This window comes from Tenebrio molitor, chromosome X (assembly GCF_963966145.1).
Source record: "Tenebrio molitor chromosome X, icTenMoli1.1, whole genome shotgun sequence".
In the NCBI taxonomy this organism is placed as follows: Eukaryota; Metazoa; Arthropoda; class Insecta; order Coleoptera; family Tenebrionidae; genus Tenebrio; species Tenebrio molitor.
This window is the reverse complement of record NC_091055.1, coordinates 3,477,551-3,499,087: the sequence shown is the minus strand read 5'-3', so window position 1 is coordinate 3,499,087 and position 21,537 is coordinate 3,477,551. Positions and strand designations below refer to the sequence as shown.

At 36.1% G+C, this 21,537-nt stretch overlaps 1 protein-coding gene across 2 annotated transcripts; it reads left to right on the top strand.

Moving 5' to 3' along the window:
* The first annotated feature begins 13,064 nt into the window (after positions 1-13,064).
* Positions 13,065-17,295, top strand: dyl (dusky-like). 2 transcript variants are annotated; one of them, XM_069060645.1, is made up of 3 exons: positions 13,065-13,278; positions 14,807-14,899; positions 14,955-17,295. In XM_069060645.1, the coding sequence occupies exons 2-3, from the start codon at positions 14,843-14,845 to the stop codon at positions 16,758-16,760; spliced, it is 1,863 nt and encodes a 620-aa protein (XP_068916746.1). In that variant the 5' UTR covers positions 13,065-13,278; positions 14,807-14,842; the 3' UTR covers positions 16,761-17,295. The 2 variants fall into 2 exon arrangements, with proteins under 2 accessions (XP_068916746.1, XP_068916747.1); XM_069060646.1 differs by lacking the exon at positions 13,065-13,278 and adding an exon at positions 13,978-14,678.
* Positions 17,296-21,537: the final 4,242 nt, after the last annotated feature.

Here is a 21,537-nt window from a genome sequence, read left to right as displayed (position 1 = left end):
ATTGTACAAAGACTTATTTGTGTAGCACCAATGACAAAGATTTAGAACTCGTGCATTTTAATAAGCAACAGAAAATGGAGCAGTCACCTGTTTTAAAAGGTACAAAGTGATGAAAGCAATCGGATGATTTCCTGTTTCCTTCGATCATGTATCACTTTCTCTTGCAGTCTACTTACCAACAATTTTCCAAAGAATTTGTCTAAAACTGGAGATTTGGATTTAATTGCAAATGAAATCTTATAAACGGTATAATTACCTTTAATTAACGAATCGCTCTACGAAAAGAGTAGAACACTTGAGTGCATAGCGGACCAGAACTGTCGGACAAATTTTCAGGGCAAAACCGAAAATTAGAAATTTTATGATATTCGAATTAGCCGAGTGATCCTTACGAATTGTAATAATAAATAAGTTGTGTCGGGAGTTGACGTTGGGAAGGACAAAACTATGTCTTACAGGATCGATGAAATCACTGAGCCGTTTGTTTTTGTTTACACGTTAAAGAAAACAGGAAGTTTGTCGGTTGTTTGTTATTATTTGTGTCCGTTTTTCTAATTACAGAGTGACCCCCCTACCGGAGCAGAGCCGATGAAGCCCCGCCCTATGCTATTTAGGTTTGACGAGCACTCCACTCGTTAAATTGATATTTGCATTTGATAATTTACGACTCCTTTTACAGCATTTATAAATGTGCTAAATTGCAACTGGGACGCTCGATTAAAAAAGCGACTAGCATAAATAAAAACAATTCGAGTCGGAAGCGACTTGTACAGAACGCGTCCCAAAAAATGGACAATGTGCAACCACAATGTGCGCATAAGTGAATTTATATACGATAAAAGGGAAAAAGAATGCCCCATTATGCTCGTACGACTGGTGAAACTTTCTCCTAAGAGGAAGCTAGATGTGGGTCATACCTTGACACTGAACGTAGCCAACGCACCAGAAACACCAATAGCGGTTGTCAAAATGTGGTCCACAAACACGAACCTACCTCTTGTTTTTGGCGGTTACTCTTTCATCTCTGCCCATCGCGAACCTGCTCCAAAAAAACAGGAAATAACTTATTTATCTATTTTTCTGCAGACTGAAACTGAACGTCCACTAAAAAATATCGACACACTTCACAATATTTACCATTTACGTAACAACAAATAAACAATTGTGACAGCATCGGTGCGGACGCTTTGCTCAAAATCGACTCGAATAACTGAATTAATGTGGCACAATTATCGTGTCTCGGGGTATGTTATTTTCACGTAAACATCTGCCATATCCGCAAATTTATTCCAACATTGTTACACCAACCGACGTTAACAACCTGACGTTTACATTTCTGTCTCTCCAATTAGGAAATGAGTCGCATCCAATTTTTTCCTAACATGTTGCGCCACCCAGTTATCAATATTGTTGGCTCAAACACCAATCAGACATTTGCTCCAAAAATCTCCGGAACAAAACAGATTTCACAAGCTCGTCTTTTCACTACCACCTCATGTAAATTCGATCCGGGATAATTTACATTTTTCGAGGAGTGTACATATGAATCATGCCTAATTTATCAGGAGCGTGTATGGGAAACTTTATTGTTTGACTTAAACGTGGGAGGAGAAAGTTTTAAAACCCTCACTGTGACATTGAAGTAAATCGCTTGAACTCTTCTTGAATTTCAGTGGAGTCAGTGGTGTGTGATGCACCTTCCATTCATCCGGTTTTCCATCCGGTTTGAATTATGTTTCGAAGAATATTTAATGCCCAAAAGCTCTAATTAACAGAGTACAACTTCTGCATCGACCGTGAAATTTGGTTCGGATATGATTGACAATCGACAGTGAGAACTAGTGACACAAAACCACTAGTTCTGCACTGAGAAAATTTTGCACATAATATGGTGACATATGGGGGACCTTCAACATATCTACGGAGCGTCCCAATAAGGAAAATTTTTTAACGAAAGCGTGTCAATACTGTGTACAATTTTTTGATGGTTGGCTCAACTCAACTGATTCTTTTGTAATGAGATAAATTAAATTTCTTCTCGAATAATAATAATAGTGATAGTAATGATAAGAATCGTGACTATTATAGTTGTTAATTGTTAAAGATATGAAAATATTTAAGGTAGTAAGAGTTGACAATTTTATCTTCTACTTTCATCAAGAAAAAACACTAAATTCACTGTTTGTGACACGATTGTATAAGCACAAGCAAGGTATTAAGCGTCATCAACGTAACATAATAAAAACACAAAAGAAATGTGAAAAACGAAGGAATTAGCAGCTCTGAGAGACGAAAACGCGACGCTCGGAGCTACAGACGTTGACCCACAGTTCCCTCCGAAGCATGTCTTTGTGTAATCCATAGATGTAATTTGAAATTTGTGTGGTGCAATTGGCGCGACCAAACCGAAGAAGCTATCTAACAGACTCTTGATGGACTTGTTAGTATTAGCCTTCTTTTTTCTATAGTGTCAAGTCACGGCACTGGAACAACTAATACACAGTCTTAGAGAAATCTGGGTCATGTCCGCATCCGGATTCTATGCACTGTCCACCGACCTTGACATCACTTGCTAGATCGATTTTTGACGGATTTTTATCAACTTTCTACCGCCTTTTAAACAGAACGCGAGTAGCAATTTGAGTTGGCGGTACCGCGAGTGGCGCCCTCTGCGTCGTAGCGATTCGCACGAAATTGTCCTTCATTCCATTCATATTTTCGATCGAGTCGCACAAACAAACAACACAAATTGTCTGATGGCTTGTGTTTATTCACAATTTTATGGATTGATGGTTCTCATAATTGGATAAAGTAATACAAAACTGTGCTTATTGTACTATATATTAACGAATTAAATGAATCATTCTTCATAGTCTATTTGTTTACAGCTATGTGGCAAATTATTATTTCATCGGAACTATTTGCGCCACCGAACTGTCCAAATTTCTGAAAAATTTTAATACAACTTTTAAAAAATTCAGCTATGTTCAATTTTTGTTTGCTCCAGGTTCAAATAAATCTCAAAATTTTAAAATGTAAGATTTTTTGCTACGCTTTGAACATTATTAATATTGACATTTATCAGGAAATAAATGCTTTGGATGATGATTCGTGCAGCATAATAAACGTCAAATGTTGCATTAAGAGAAAAAATTGTTGTAAATAGTTTGTAAATCGGTAAATTTGATCTGTATTCTAAAAATGAGTCTTAACAGTGGCACGCATGTCGTGTAAAAATTCCCCATTAGAGAAAATTTGCACGCAATTTAGTCGGTAAGTGCGATGCACAACGAAAGCAATATTAAATGGCCAATAACTATAACATTTTAATTCCGACTAATTAGTGCTTTATTATTAACTAGAGCAGGAAATGGAAGATACTGTGTAATTGTATCGAGAAAAAAATACCCGTCGAAATAAAAAGTAGGTAACGTTTGCGAGATAAACATTGTTATTGTTGAAAAACAAATTAGACTCAGTTTTCTTAATTAAAATTGTGGTGGCTTTGTCTTTGAGAACTTCTCAGTACTTATTATGGAAGTAATTTCCAAACCGTTATGGTCCAAATAATTCAACACACTGGTGAATGCTTGAAAACTCGTCCGAAACACGAGACAGGTGTTTGTGACATGGTCTTTGATACCCCAAATTTCCTGTAGGGTTGTTGCACAGTTAGTAATTTAAAGTGCATTATTTAAGACAGCAGGAATTCTCTTGCTTTATTCCATTATTTATGACACGCTATTATAGCGGATTGTGGTTTATTTCTGCTCACGTCGCAATTTTTTCTCTTCATAATTTGACGCTCCAAAACATACAAAAGTACGACCGACACCGAAATACCATAACGTTAATTGTGTCACCCTTATCTGGATCTACAACTTTCATTTTAACTAAGAAAATTGGGTTTTCTAACGAGTGACAAAAAATTTTGATTAACCTGGGTTCAGGAAAGATATTTTTTATTTTTAAATAACGAGTCCAAAAGTACACAACGCAATCAAGAATTTTACTCATTGAACAATACAGAAAATAAAAGAAAGGTATTGCTAGAACGATCCAAAGAATTCGTTAAATGTCATTAAATTTGGCACAGGAATACAGTATAATATCAAATGTTGGCCTTGAGCCCCTTGGAAACCTCATGAGGAAATGTTCTTGGTCTAATCAAAGACCACAATCAAATGCCCGAATGAAATTTTTTTTTATTTTTTTTTGTGAGACTCCAAATGTTTGCTTTTGCGTTTTAGGATGAAAAACTTGGAAAATATGTTTACGTCTTTATGTCGTCTGCAGTAACTCAATTTATACGTGTCAACTTGGACTCAAGAGAAATTAATTTTTACAACAGGCTGTAAAGAAAAGAAGTATTATGTGAGGCGTATTCTTTTAAAACGTTGAGCGACGATAAGCAACGAAACACAGTTTTGACGCTTTTACCTATTTTTAGGTGTTACGACGATATTTTCGTTTGTCTGAGTTTTCATATTTGTAAAAAGTTGTGCACACGAGGTCACTGTGAATTTTCTTCTTGGTTTGTGGATTGTGGAAATAAAAATATATAATGACCACACGTAAATAGAGGTATAGTGTTTTCATTTGACTCTGGTGGGAGTGGTGGGTCGAGGGACAACTCTTTTACATAAATAGCGTTGAAGTTTAGGGGTACTATAGTGGCGTACAAAAATGCAAAATGTCACTTTGTAGATTTCGTGAATGAAATAGTTTTACAACTCGACATTTCAAAGTCATCTGAAAACGCTATATGTATTGTGGTGATAAGTTTTTGACTTTTTTAATTTTTGAAAATCTCCAAAGTACCAAAGTGAATGAATTGATGAATTTATGAAACAACGACAACATATTTCAATGTTAAAATGCAATTTGTTTAAGAATCTCATTTGTAAAAGAGTGGATGAGGTGATTTAATTTTATATCGATAATTATACTTTTTTTGGTGTTTAGAGAAAATGCAAAAGAAGTAAAACAATATTTTCATCAAATATTATGAAACAGTCAGTTAATATTGTTATACTATGTGATCAATAAAACGCTAGCAAAGTTATTATGAAAAGCAAAACTCCTAGCTTAATTCATGGTACTTTTGTGTAAACACCTGTTATTAGAGACTGTCACAAAGTTAAAGTGTTACTTACAAAGTACGATTCAAGGACGAGTTTTAATGCTCTAAAGTGAAGCTTGTAAAACATATAACATTAAATTATGAATAAAAAAGTTCACAAATGTCAAAATGACATTTCAAATAATAATTTAGCAAGACACTAACTTTTGTTTTTCACAGGTAACTTTGAAGCCTTTTTTTGGATCATGTGATATGTTAAATACAAAAATAGGGTGTAATCACTTTGGAGTTCGAAATAGATTTTCCGTTAATTTTCTTCTGGAAGTTATATGCCGGAAATAAGATACAGTGTTTACCAAGAAGTTCGCACAATATGGAACTTTCTTATTCATTGATTTGCCCAACATTTTATTACGGCAATCGTCTCCGCTTGTCTAAAAACTGAAAATATGACTGACAAGTGTTATCACGTGACTTCTGGTACACATCAAGTATGACAGTTTTCGAAATTGAAAAAAGAAAATTCACCAAACTTCTCACTTTGCTTAGAACATTTCGAAAATTGGTTGAAAATAGTCCCCAGAAAAAAGTTATTGCGAGATGTTCAAAGCTCATATTTTCGCGCTCATTCATTTCTTTTTTGCCCAAGTTCAAATTCAACTTCAGAAATCACGTGATAACTTTTGTCAATCGTATTCTTAATCTTTAAACAAGCTGCGACGATCGTCTTAGTAACATTGTTACTAAAAATCCACGAATTAAAAAAGCTTTTTGGTATGCTTGGTGTAAAAAACTTGACAAAAATTAAAATACTGGGTTGTTAAAAATATAGTGAGAATTTGTCGACAGATCTCTAAGCTATCATGCGTTCAAATGAAAACCTGGGCTGAGCAGGCATTGAAAAAAGTAAACCATTTGGAACAGTGTAAAGTTTGAATTTCTCGCCGTTTGACACGACATTTGTTTAAATATTTAATCGGCACATGATTGAACATGTTTTCAGTAAAGGGTGCCCTTAGATATTTGCTTCGAGAATAGGAATCATTAGTTATTCTATTTTGAACGTAAAACACTGCAAATAAAGCAAAAAACGGAAAGATTTTTTGTTTATAAATTTTAGGTTAGATGTTAACATGCTGTAGTTACAACTGTCAATTTACACTTTAATAAAGCAAGACAATTGACGGTTTCCAACGTCGCCCGATATATTGATATATTGCGATTTATTTTTAATAATTGAGGTGAACTTTGCGTTTTTGTCCTGAGAATTTAGATTTGGTCAATATGTAATTTCTTTTTAATGAAATAAAGCATAAAGCCACAATATGTATATAGTAAAATTTTTGGGTGGGATGAAGAATTTTCTACGAAAATTTACTATTAATTGAGCTTATAGAAAAAAATTGGTTTAAAAATAAAAATTTCTTAGTTAAGAAAAAGTGTGTTCATAGATAAAATCCTATAGTTCAATATTAGTTATTTGTGTATCAAGGCCAAAAAATGCATCTTTATCGTTCGAGTCGAGGCGAGGACAAAAGGCACTTTTTGGCCGAGGTGCACATTACATTATTTAGGCGACCGCACGAACTAGATACAAAGCAAAAGACATCATTGGAAAAATTACAAATTTATTTTGTATCTACTTTTTCAAATAAATACATACTTTTATTAATACATAATTTTGTATAGTATTTTTTATCAGCTTGTCAACAAAACGAGAAATTTACTATTTGCAATACAATTATTTATTTATATAATTTATGGTGTCCGGCAGCGTATTAAACATTTATTCATCACTTTCGCTGTTGTATTACACATTTCTTCATCACGCTGTTGCTATCGATTATTAGATGAACGTTTATTTTCTTATTATGCACTAAATAAGCACCAGAAATAAACGATACCACACTTTTTCTGGCAAATAAAATACTTTGGTTAAATTTAATTGTCAAATATTCATTTGTTTTCAGTCGGTTTACTCGGTTTTGTTGGTTTTGTTGTTAACTTACTAAGCAGACCAACAGATAGCGCCACCGTCCAGGGTCAGAAAAGTGCGCCCGAAAAAGTGCGGCCGAAAAAGAGTTACTTTTCGTCCGCTTGGGAATACGTAAAATTACCTTTTTCGTTGAGGGTGCCTAAACACGTCTCTTTTGAACAATAAGAATCAATTTTTTAATAAGAAACGATCCAGGATACGATCTGGATACATCTTAAATTATTATTTTAAAAAGTGCGTAGGTTAGACCCGAGGAATGAAGAATTGTGATTTCTAAATCATTCTCCAACTATCTTTCCGTTACCAGAGTCAGCATTTGTCTCGAAAGCTCTTACATAAATTTGCATTCATCGCCTGACGGCGGTGCTAACGACACTATCATTTCAAGTTTTACACCTAGAAGTTTTTTGCTGTCCATCTCGAATTTTTTGATCTGTCTAGACACGTGATTGTCTAATTTTCGGTTTAATCCCCGACATGTGCATGTCTGTCAATTACATAAAACAATAGTTTTTACACTTGTCGAAAACGATGCCAGAACGTGGCAAAAAGTGTCAATAGAGTAATAGCATGCGGAACAAATGCCACATTTTTTAATGTGCTTAATTGTATTGTTTCGTAGCACGATACCACCACTTTCTCGCATCCGGGTGCAACGATATGGGTACCCGATTTGAGCAAGTGAAAGCTGTGAGCACACCTCAGTTTGCGTCACAAAATTTTACACATGCAGATTGTAATTCCCGGGAATATGTAATACCACCATGCTTTATCGGGATGAATACCGATCACGTTGAATAACACCATCAGTATCAACTGTTGAAGCGCATCCGGAAAATAACGAGTCGAGCGAACCAAATCGGGGTGGTTAGTCATAAAATGGAAACCGTCAAGTCTGACACGGCTTTAGTAGGTGGTCGCATTAATAATTTAATAACTTTCTCTGCGAGTACAATGATCCAAAAAACCCACTTTATCGCAACAGGATGATATCGCTCGTGCAAAATTTGTGCCATACCGGCTGATACGTTTTCTAACACCGATTAACTGTACCATTGGGTCAGATTTGTCGTTGGAGTTGTACGAGATCACGCCCAAAAAGACACAACTTGTCCCAAAAGGATTTTAATTTGTGTCACGTGGCCTCTTGATATTCATGGCACGATGCGTTACACACATCGGACACAATGTAAACATTTTACTGTGCATTGTTCGATGTGTAACGCACATTTGCGAGATGCTTAAGTGGAAAGTAACCAAGTATGTACTACTTTTCTCGAAAAAGGATTCCAAAATCTTAACCGTATATCATCCTATTACTTTACTTTCGCCGACACCCAACGTTTCAAACCAATTTTTCCGGCATCTGAACCTATCATTATGGTCGCCATTCAATATCTATTTAAACAACTCTTCTCAGTTTTATAGCCTACTCTATATTGTAATGAGTTTTTTGTCCAAATAAATCTGAACCCGCCTTTTACAGGTATGCAGTACTCGCTGACACATGTTCTTCGCTCAGAAACCTAAAAAAAATCTCTCATGCGCAACATGTCATTTATCCCCAAATTTACAACGAACGACCTTTACACGAATACATCACGGCTCACAGCAAATCTGATTAAGCACACTTACAACTGCAGCTCTAGCTCTCCTTCTGAAATTATTACCTCTTTTATAACCTGCTCTACTTGGGCACCTGACTTTATGATTCTTTAGTCTTTCCCATTACAACCTCGCATAAAATAAACTTCAATGAGCATACGTCAAACAAGCAACAATACTTACTAAATATTACTCAGTAAGCAATAACTTGTACATTCAAAAAACAAATTTTTACGTAACAATTTGTTTGTCTGCAATGCACTCTCTAATTTTAATTCAATTTTTTATCTCTCGGTAATGCAACATTTATACTTTTGTGAATTTGCTGGTGCCACCAGCTAATAAACGTAATCATGGTTATAAATAACAAGATTTATGCACCTGCACAGATTAATTATAATGACTGGATACTTCAAGTTTTGTAAATTATTTAAAACGTGTGCACCTGTGAAACTTCAAAACTCCCGTGATTTACGCTGAAATTACTGCACAAAAATTTAAAATAGGTAGTGAAAGTATCGACGAACAAAATTGTACGAAATTAATCAATGTATGGTATTTTTTCTACTGCAGATAGATTCGTGTACGAATTGGTAACAAGAGTATGGTATAATGATACAGAAATACTGTTGTTAAATAACACTAACAGTAAATGTTCGCGCTGGGACGTAATTGCTCATATATTTTACGAAAAGGTAATTATATCGGTCACTTTTTAGTTAATATTTAAGTAAAGGTTGTTCCATTCGAGTAACATCTGTGAAGAGCCGTTACTGCATTAATTGCTTATATTGCTCCCGTATTCATTGGTTATTGTAATAAATTCGTGCTTTTTGGGGTGTAACACTTCGTATCAGCAGTGTAAGAGACTAGGCTGGATTATGGGTGAACACATTGTATGTAATGCACCAAAGCTCTAAATAAAACATGTGTTTGGTGGTGATAATAAGCACAAGTTGACCCAAGGGTTGTTGAGCTTAACAGCCAGTCCGGCAAATACGCCGAAGGAGCAAACAAAATCTGGAATTTTCGTAATGGATTTCATTTTAATGAATGTGCTTCATATTCTTGGGTGGTTAAGCCACGATCACACCGCGCTTCTCAATCACGTTTTCAGAACACGAAGGAATTTGCCACGGCTGGGTAATGATATTATTTAGATGAGTATACAAGCTGTTCTTAGATCATCCAAACATTCATTCTTGTCTTCAACGTCTGATTTAGTCGAGTGATACAACCCTCCCAGTAAAAACTACCCCGGAGTTGCCAATTTCCGTCTCAAATCTGATTACAAGTTTAGGATGTTATATTCCAGCAGAACTTTTTAAATTTTCTAAATCCGCGTTAAAGAACAGATTGAATACATGAAATATTTAATTGGGTAATATGCACAGTGGACCACAAAACAGAACACAATTTACATCCTCATAAATAATTAATTTGTGGGAATATCGGTTTTCTCGAAGCTCGAGCTTTGTGGATTAAAACACGTGTCCTAAGTGTAATTATAAATTATATTTTTGCATGGAGGAAATAATAAACAAGTTGCAAGAGTTGGGTTAACATTTTTGTTATTACAAAAACAAATATTGTATTTACGGAAAATGAGGTACATATCTATCTTTTTTTTAACATTTCAATGCCATCCTTTGACATATTTAAAATTAACAACAAGCTCCTACGCCATTACGTATTTGGCAAAACTCGATAAAAATGAAAGTTTTACATATCTACTGAAATGTGAGCTCTCAGAGTTAGGGATTTTAGCTCAGCTTATTATTTATCTGCTGGAAATCTAGTTTTCTGCAATAAAAAGTTATACGGTGGGCGGCGGAAAATACACCACCTCTGCGTCCTGCAAGTCTCATTTTCCGTATTTGCAATATGTAAATTCTAACTTTCACCGTTGTTGTTTAAATGTTTAAAAAAAAATATTGATCTCTTGGAAGGGCAAAAAATGTTGTTATTGTTATGTTGAACGCGTTTCCTTTTTAATTGTAAACATCGACTAAAATGTTACAGGAATTTTTATTGGTGAACATAAATCAATGAGATTTTATCAGAGCACGTCCCACAGAAAAATTAATTTTATGTATATTTTTTATCATGTGTTTTTTTTAAATACAAGTCGCTATAATTTAAAGGTTTTTGAAAATTAGACAATTCGACATCACATTTTCTTGTGATTTAAAAAATAATTTGTTTTCGTTGAATATAAACGTGAATTTAATTGATATCAAAGTAAGGAGCAACTTTAAAAATCGAATACTCCCAATACTATTAATAATTTTTTTTTTTTTGACAAAACAATTAATAATAATAATATACAGGGTGTATCTAAAATGGGTGTGTTAATATTAACATATAGCAGAACTTGTTAAATGAAACATTTTTTACGTAAAAGCGCCACAAATTGATTTAAAATTTGGAATAAATTTTCCATTAAAATATGTACCCGCCTATGGCTAACGGCGAACATTTTATATTGTAATAGAAACGGAGCCTTGTCAAAAAAGGTACAGGTACATTGTTATAAAAAATAGTAATCAAAATTAAAATTCTCATGGTTACAAAAAAATAAAGACTAGTTAATCACACAAAACAACTCGTTTGGTAAAAATTGGGGGGTAAAAAATTTGACAAACTTTTGCGAATTTTGTAAAATGTTATAGAGAGAATTTTCGTAAGTTGGCGAGTTTTTTCACTGGTTAAAATTAACACACGTATTTCAGATACACACTGTAGATGTGTCGTATTTATGCCATCCCATATCAAATACAGGGTGCGACCTAAAAAACGCCGCAAGCTATATCTCCGTTATTTATGGTTCGATTTAAATAAAACAAAAGCTAGAATAAATCACTTTAGCATTTGAAACCTTAGGCCCTTGGTGCAAAGAAGCCATCGACTTCATTAATGTCATCGGAAACCGACTTATCGCGGAATGAGGCGATTCAAAATCAAAGAAATTCCACTTCGAGAGGATTTCCCTTGCCATTCAACGTGGAAACGCTGCAAGCATTCGGGGCACTTTTCCAGATTCCGCAATATTATCGGAAATTTTTGTATTATAAAACAAAAATGTTATCTTTAAAGACACTATAAGCACAACATAGATTTTTTTTCAAAAAGTCATTCAAGGTCAGATGATATTCAAATTTGTTTTTTCAAATAGCTTGGTATATTTTTTATACCGATTTCGAAAGAAATTATTTTTCTGAATCCAACGATGTGCCACATGTTAGAATGCATTTAACAGTAATCGCGAAAATAAATAAATAAAATAGCATTATTGGAAATTTTTTCTTCGAAAAAAATCAGGTATACTATGGAAAACAATCCTAAACGCAATAACAATACTTTTTGAAGATTAAAAAAAAATAATATGACAGAACGTGTAATAAATATTGCGTTTAGGATTGTTTTCCATTGTATATGTACCTAATTTTTTTCTAAGAAAAAATTTCCAATAATGCTATTTTATTTATTTACTTTCGCGGTCACTTCTAATTTCTAACATGTGGCATATCGTTGGATTCAGAAAAATAATTTCTTTCAAAATCGGAATAAAAAAATAACCAAGCTATTAAGTATTTGAAAAAACAAAGTTGACTATCATTTGACCTTGAATGACTTTTTGAAAACAAAATAAATCTATAGTGTTTTTAAAGTGATTTATTCCAGTTTTTGTTTTATTTAAATCGAGCCATAAATAACGGAGATATGGTTTGCGACGTTTTTTAGGACGCACCCTGTATGTAGGTATTCGATTTTAAATGTTCTCGAATTTTCAAAAATGTCGAAGATGTTCGTCTTTCAGTGTAAGTTGCCAAATAATATTTTTTTTGGCCGAACCGGGAATTGTTAAAAATTTTTATTTACATCTTTACAAAATGATTTAAAATCGAAACGTCGATGGGACACGTTTGTCAGCTTCAAAACATGTAAATGCATTTTATTAGCGAAGAGCAAAAATTGTGGAGACCATTATGTTACCGACACGAATTTACATTATTCCATTTGTATTTGTTTCACCCGTTAGATTGTTATTTTGCAGCGTTAGTGCTAATATTTAAAGGTGAATTTAATTAAAAAATTTAAATCGTGTTTGTTCGGTTGTGACAGAAAGTTTTAATTGAATTGAAAAGATGACACAAGCTGGAAAAATATGACGAACGATGTAGAAAAACCCAATAATCGAAAGTGTCTTTTGGGGTGACAAGTAATGAATCGATTGTGCAACACGGAACGGTGCGTCAACCAAAAAGAAAGTGATTTGAATGCGTCGTCATTAAGGTAAAAATCCGGAATCCGTTTACAATGGGTGCCTATAAGCGTAGGATCCGGGCAGCTAAGCTCTTCAGAAAGCTTTAACACTGTTCCACTAGTGGTTCAGTCAAGAGAGGGGGACTAACTTTCACGCCAATATAAAACCAACGGGAGATTTTAAAGTGTATTACTTTTCGTTCAACTGCACCAGTTAATGTGTTAAGAAAAAACTGTATAAGTTTCGAGGATTGCAGTGCCAGTGTTCAGTGACAGTGCAGGGATTTATCCAATTTTGTGTTATTGTGTACGTTTTTGGGATTAGTAAGTAAGTACAAGGTGCATTCTGCTGAAAACGACGCCGCGCACAGTGCAGTGACTCAAAACCTGTCATTTAAACGAACCCAATGTCAAAATTTGTCAAAACACGCAAAACCAAAAACCGTTGTCGCTTTTGTCTGAATAGATCGAGAAGGTCGAGGTTGAGTCGCCGACAAACGTTACAACAAGTGTTGACAAATCCTCAACATGTTCACAATATCTTCGTATCGATTTGGAATACAAATTTAAAAACACATCGTAGTGATGGATTGCTACCGTCTCTCTGTGTAAAAGATGCTATATTGGGCACACAGTGGAAATGAAAGCAAGGCAGTGTGTCAATGGATTTAAGAGGCGCATGCGCACCGCCGTCGACATAAATAAAATCATACAGGTGCTAATTATCGACACACACCTCACTTATTATTTGCCTTAAGTCATCCTAGCCGAGTCGTACGTGTAATCACGATTATTTAGTTTTTATTTTATTAATATGCAGTATAAATTATAACGGGACGAAATTTTTTTCAACGCGCTTAGTGATGTTCTTGCGAATATTCTAAAATCATTAACCTAGAGCTAAAATGTAAACTTGTTATTCGATACAAAAACCCATTTCTTGTTTACATCCAAATATTTACACCAAATTCTGTCACGGTTTAGATTTAAAAACTAATCCAACTGCACCATTATTATGTAAAAAAAGTATTAAGATAGATTTTTGAATTCTTACGTCGACGGCAATTCATTTTCAGACAGTCATATTTGTGTCTCAGCTGAAAGTTACGTAAACGGTGTAATTTTAAGGTTTGTTGAGCAGTTCTACTCTCTACAGAAAAACAATCAAAAAGAGAAAACAACAATTTTGTTGTGGAGAACAATGGCATCAAATTTATCAAAATGATTTTGTTTCGTGTCGCGTAAAATCTAAAATGTGAGACTTGACACAGTGGTGGTACCAGCAATGGTCGCAGACTGTTGGGTGATGGTTCGTCGCAACATGTGATGTTGCGTGTCGGACCAACACTACAATTTAGCGTTTGTTGAACAAATTACATTATCGTAAGAATTAATAAATGTTAGATCACAACAGGCCGAACGCGTGTTCCACTTTCTAAGAGTATAGGAAGAATGTCGGTCGGTGGTCGGTGATGATGAGAAATAGATAACTCTTCGCTCCAGCGGTCGGCATCTGCATTTCTCCTGTTATTAGAGCAACTGCAAACGTTAATAAGACAAGGTCGCGCGGTTAGTGGCTCAAGTGGTACTAGAAATACACGAGTCGATCGAAAAATCGAGTTTTTGATTGCGGGGAGTATTTGGTGGTAGTACCAGTATGATGGTAATGGATCGACGATGCATTCGCCATGCAGGACGCTGAACTGTGCTTGCGGAGTGTGTTAGTGGGTCAGAGTCCGTCAGGTGCGGAGAGGAGCGGTACCACGTTGAGGCCGTTGAAGAACCGACGTTCAAACGCGCTCCTCTTCGTACACAGCTGCTCGCTTGTCAATGTCTCTATATAATTTTCATTTCAGAATCGACAACGGCTAAGCACTGGCACAACCACAACGATGACGAAGTCATTGAAGCTTGCCACCCTCGGAATATTCACGGTGCTGTTTTTGACGGTGAGTGACAATTTCACTTGTTTACAAGACGTGATGGGACGGTTGTGTACTTTAGGAAATACGATGTGACGCCCCACTTTCCGATTCTGCGTCTCTCCCTCTGGAGCATCGAGCCGTCTACGGACCCCCTTTGTCAGGTCCGGGGTACGCACCACCGACGATACTTCAAGGAGGTGGAGGCGGATCCTCGGATGATCCTTGGCCTCTCGCCACCCCTGACATGCCTCAAATCAAACACTTACAAGTGCAGTGCGAGAAGACACACATGCGTGTCAACATCGAATTCGACCGACCCTTCTACGGCATGATCTTCTCCAAAGGGTTCTACAGCGACCCCCACTGCGTCCATTTGAAACCAGGAACCGGACATTTGAGTGCGACCTTCGAGATCTTCCTCAACAGCTGCGGCATGTCTTCGTCTGCCAATCACAACGCCGCCAGTTACGGAGGACCCACTCCGAGTGGTAGTTACGTCGAGAACACCATCATCATCCAGTACGACCCTTACGTGCAAGAAGTCTGGGATCAAGCCAGGAAATTGCGCTGCACGTGGTACGACTTCTACGAGAAAGCGGTCACTTTCAGACCTTTCCAAGTAGACATGCTGCACGCCGTCACTGCCAACTTCTTGGGAGACAACTTGCAATGCTGGATGCAGATTCAAGTCGGCAAAGGTCCTTGGGCATCAGAAGTGTCGGGAATCGTCAAAATCGGACAGACCATGACCATGGTTTTGGCGATCAAAGACGACGAAAACAAATTCGACATGTTGGTACGAAACTGCGTGGCTCACGATGGAAAACGCGCTCCAATCCAATTGGTCGACCAATATGGATGTGTAGTGAGACCAAAGATAATGAGCAAGTTCCAGAAGATCAAGAACTTCGGACCTTCGGCTTCTGTCGTGTCTTTCGCCTACTTCCAAGCGTTCAAATTCCCAGATTCCATGAACGTCCATTTCCAATGTGTAATTCAAGTATGTAGATATAACTGCCCCGAACCAAAATGTGGAGGTCACGGCTTGAGCCTTGCCGGTGAATACGGACCTCCCCCACTAGGAAATTCTCTTGGTAGTGGAGATTTTGGTGGCGGTCATAACGGTCTCGGCAGTGAATACGGTGCGCCATCTCTCGCCGAATACGGCGTCCCTCCGGCGTTCCCTGACCCTAGACACCCCTCAGGTCCCACCGGCGCCTATTCCGACAACAATCCCGACATAGTACCGGCCCCGCAAGCCCAAACGTCCTCATCTTCGACGTCGAACCCGCCCAACTTGTCTTCGCCAGCTCCACAAATCTCCGCGCAAACCAGCAACGACATCCACTTGCCGCCTCCACCACCACCGGGACACCACGGAGCGTACAACACCGTCAAGCGAAAAAGCAACATCGCCGAAGAGTTCGAAGGCAACTTGGCCACGCTAGGAGGAAGACCTCGATCCGTCGAGAACCTCCCTGCGGAGTTGCAAGGCGCCAGAAGGAGGCGCAGCCCCGAAGTAATGAACGTGGTGGTCAGCCACGTCTACAAACGCGAAGCCCAAGAAATGACCGACGTCAACACCAGTCGAACGATCCAAGTGGTCGCTCCAGGTGACGTCAATTTCGCACTGAATTCAGCACAGAGCAATGAGACTGTCGTGATCCAGTCGGCGTCGTCGTCGGATCCCGAGACGATCTGCATGTCGGTTCCGAGCTTCGTGGCTGGGTTGGTGATGCTCCTTTTGGTCCTCATCGTGGCTAGTCTGGTAGCTGCGTTCTTGTTCGTTCGAGTGCGGGCCATAGACCGCAAAGGAATCGCAACGGCCTTCGCATCAGGAGGTCGAGGATACGACAACGCAGAGTTCGTGAAAGTGGCTAATTGACTATTTCAAAACTATAGGTACATTCCGAAGGTTCCAAAGATGTTCAGGTCAATCAAGTGATTGTGCGAGTGAATCTGCCGGTCAACGCGGTCGCTTTGTTTTCACCCTCACCCCAATTCCACCCACCCAATCCCTATCGTTCACGCAAATCATTCTTATTTAAACAATAACTCATCATCTCATCGATCACTTGTGCTTGTAATCGGCGCCCGACGCCGTTATCAGCATGACTAACTCTATTTATATTAAGTTATTTTTTACTACTTAGTTTTTGTTATTTATAAATCAGATCAAGTGTAATTTCACACTGTACATGTACTACTCGAGAGTATGATTGTAAGATATTTGTTTGAAAAACATTATTGGTTATTTATTAAGAACTGTGCAAGTTATTTGCTCTTATTTAGAGCAACTTCCACTGCCCCAACTTATCATCTCTAGGAGCAGAAACTAGTCTTGTAGTTAGGGTGTAGTCTACATGTAAATAAATTTGTATGAAAATACTCAAAATAAAATCAAACAAAAGTCATTCGAACACGGAGTGTTTACATTCTTATACGCAAAATAGGTCACTTCGTTTAATCTAAGCGAATCTCTTACGCAATTTTATTTTATTCGTTAACCTGCAGTATTACCTTCTATGTGTCTGTCTATTTTGTAAAATAAACTGAAAATATCTATTACCACATTCACTCAAATTTTATTGTAAATTATTCACGAAAAAAGCTAACGTTGTTTTATGAATAAAAATTATTTTGTCTGTATACGCACGTCTAAAATAATTAAATTATTCTACAGCCACTTGTATCATTTCATATTTGGGTCACTTTATTAATTTCAAATTTACCGTTAAACTTTTATACTTTCTTACAATCTAAATTTTAAGTATCTTATTATTTTAATTATGTTTTTAAAATGACTATTATGTTTGACCTTGTTCGTAATTCTCAACTATTTTCGTTAAACGCACAATTGCCTTAAATAACCGTTAGAAAGTGAATTAATTATCTTGTCAATATTTATTCGTCTGATAAATATATTACACGTATCAAAGAAAGCACTAAGAAAATTATAACGGTTAGATAAATGAGCTCTCAACTTTCACGTCGTTAATAAATTCAGAAGTGGAATCTAAATATACGAAAATAGATTTAAAAACTGTAATTCTCTAAATGTAATACAGTTTGTTTCTCAAAAACGCAGCAAGCTCTAACAACTAAACACGAAAGTCAAATAAATTGTTCTATAAAAGTGTAAAGAAGAGATTTTTTCTGAATAGTATGATGTCCAGGAAGTTTGGTTTGGAGCAATATTCAACAGAAAATATTCTAAAAATATTTGTCAACATTAAATTGGGTTTCTCATGAAATTTTTAACTGTGCCGTGGAAAACAATGAAATGTTTGAATGTACAGGGTGTATCCGAATTCGACCGACAAACTTTCAGGGTGGATTCTATGATCAAAAATAAGCATAAAACTCTTAATACATATGGGGTCGAAAATGCTTAGTTTGTGAGATAATCGACTAAAAAATTCTACCAGCAACAAAAGGAATTTTTTGATGAAACGTACAAAAATAAGAAGGAGTCGTGTACAATTTACAAAAATTGTCAAAATTTCGCCCCCCTGTTCAATGCACAGATAACCCCATAAAATCTAAGGAATTCGTAATTGTTTTTACGTTTTTGTTGATTATCTCGCAAACTAAGCGTGTTTGACCCCATATGTATTAAGAGTTTTATGCTTATTTTTGATCGTAGAATCTGCTCTGAAAGTTTGTCGGTCGAATTCGGATACACCCTGTATAGTCAATTTTTTTAAACAATTGTCAATAATGTCAAAATTCTATCACCCTAAACATTTTGTTTCGGAACACCTGTATCATAAAATCATCTCCCTAGATCAGGTTTGAGGTTATGTTAATAATTTTCAAAGGTCAAAAAAGTGTCATATCTAAGCAAATTTTATACCAAAAGACAAGAAATAAAGACGATAATGACACTGAAAAATACAACTGAACATATTCAGTAGCGCCTTTACATCAAAATGGCTGACATTTTACGTTGCCAACATAATAACCATCAAATAACTAGTGGCAACATTTTTGACAATTGTTTTAAAGAAAAAATGAAGTCCTCCCTTATTAAGCCCCACGTGGCGATGCATCCTACACCACTGGACTCCCCTTTGCAACATATTTTTTCTGTGTAAAAAACTTAAGACTCGACGACTTTTTTAGTTTGCGACAGAATCCCAAAAATCTAAAAAAACTAATTTTTCCGCAGATAACTTTTTTAGAATGACGGTCAAGTGTAATTCAAGATTAAATTTAAAAAAGATTTGTTTGACTGAAATTGAAGAATAAATAAGGGACTTATGACTTGTGGCATTTTTTGGGAGACATTATGTATGTATAGTCTACTTTTTAATCAAAGAACCACGACCTGTTGATTTAGGTTTGTCAATATAAAATTTTACTAAATTTAGGGAATTTAATGATATCTATTGGCTATACCAGCCAACATCTGTCATTTTTAATGTCCTTGAAAGTACGCAAACTCGCAGCTAAAATTTAAACATGTTATTAAAAATGTCTCGCAAAGTAAGACATTTATTAAACTCTCAAATTAGTTGTTATTAGTTGCTATTAACTTTATTAAACATGCTGCGCTACTAATATCTCTAATAACCTCAATTTTCATATCATGAGATTTTTCACCCTATGTCACAAGTGTACAATGTTGTCAGCTCTATTTTGGGTGTAAATTGCGATGTTGTGGTTCTTTGATTAAAAAATAGACTCTATAGTTGACTCAAGTTGCAAAAAACCACTTGTCATTTGCAACAGCATTTTTTCAATATTTTTGAACCAAATAAAGGCACAAAGGGACCAGAAAGTCATAGTTTGGATTGAATATTTCTCATATAAGTACAGTTTTAAAGTAATTTCAAATTACTAATGCCATAAAAGTGCTGTTGCAAAAACAAATTGGTTTTTTGCAACTTGAGTCAACTCTATGTGTTAAAAGTATCGAGTAGTCTTTGATAATCTTGGGAATTGTGTGTAATTGTAGAAAGCACACGTAGGGGGCACTAGTAATGAAGCGTTTCGATTATAATTTTCTGTTAATGAATATTTACAGAATTTGTGACGTTGTGCATAATTCTGAACGTATCAAATATGTGACGAATGACAAATATAAAAATGTGATATTCCTCTGCACTAAATATAAAATGTGTTTAAAATATTGTGTAGAAGAGTGTCGACCAGAATCCGACGGCGAAATTGGAAATTGATGCTACGCTTTTATAGAACGTGTAGAAAAACCACTCTGACGTAATGCTAGCTATGAAGCTGCTTGAATTAATTAATCTTCTAGCTCTCGTGAATCTGGATAAAAGGTGTCGGCTAACTGATAATCTGCAGAGCCGGATACGGTCGGATTTTACCATTAGCCTTTATTTCTTCAGAAAGTATGTTAAAGCCGAGTAGTTTGAGAGAGTGAAATTACAGACATGTAATAAATTGAGTGATGGTCTCTTAATAATTTAATAGAGCTCGCTGAGCCGTTAACTACATACCACGACACTTAGCTTTCTACTATTCTGACCTCATCACGTTTTCGAGTTAGAATTTTTCCGCGGAAAAGTTCATTCCTTCGATTTTCCAGTATCGTACTTACGGTTATACACACCCATACAAAAATGCACCTGTTGATAAAATGTGGTGGCTGTAGAGGCATCATAATAGATGGTGGTAGAGGCGTCGGTTGTGCGAGCCGTTACTATGGTAACAGTCGCTAGTAACACCAGAATAGCCGATCCGTGTCATTAGAATATGATATTGTTGATGTTGGAGCTTTAATGAGCTTACAGATAGGTGTTTCAAAGATTGCTTAAGCTTCCTAGACTTACAAGGAACAATATCTTGATTTAGTGCATTTACTAACCGAATCGTTCTGGCGTAAACACAAAGAAGAGAGGGTTACATTTTCCGCAACAACTAAATTACAAACAGGGACACGTAATGGAAGTTATCGTGTGCAAATCTAGGTGAAAATATGATTTTTAAAGAATTTATCCTTTACGATCCATTTGAATTATAGTGAAAACTGTAAAAGTTACGGCTGACATTAGTCTAGACGGCTTCCTCGTTAAAGATCTTCGAAACTGTAACGTTTTAAATGGTTGCAACAATGTAAATGTTTGTAGTGTTTCGTGCGTAAAATATTAATCCACGTTTGAGGTGAAAATTCTCAAGAACTATTTTGTCTCAGAGATGATAAAATCTCGTAACGCTTTCACGTAGTCTATATAAATTAGAAAAACCATTTCGTAAGTGATAAACTTTTAAGACGACTTAATCCCGTCGCTTCGTTAGACAAGAGAGACATAAAAACGCCATCACAATCGAGCAGAGAGAGATGCGTCTCATTACAAATATTTTGATGTGATTTGCGAGAAAATTATTTAAGAGACAGGTAAATATTTTTGCTCATTTACCGAACACGGTGAGCTAAAAGGTTTCAAACGTCAAGTGAATAATTGATGTTTTACGCTTAAACGTACAAAAATGTGTGACGGATATAGAAGGCGAGTTGGGGTCAATTCTGATGAAACCAAAAGGTGAGGTGATGCCGACCTACTTGTTTACGTCGACTCCACAAAATTCAATGTTGTGATAAATAAGGTAAACAAGGGAAGTATCTAATTTCCAATTTATATGTTTTGGAGCACCTGAAAAAATTCGGAAGCTTAAAAATACACTGGAGAATG

Bases quoted from the DNA above. Each gene is read 5' to 3' on its own strand.
- dyl (XM_069060645.1), top strand. From the start codon at position 14,843: ATGACGAAGTCATTGAAGCTTGCCACCCTCGGAATATTCACGGTGCTG. The intron at 14,900-14,954 runs GTGAGTGACAAT...TGTGTACTTTAG, and splicing joins TCACGGTGCTGTTTTTGACG to GAAATACGATGTGACGCCCC.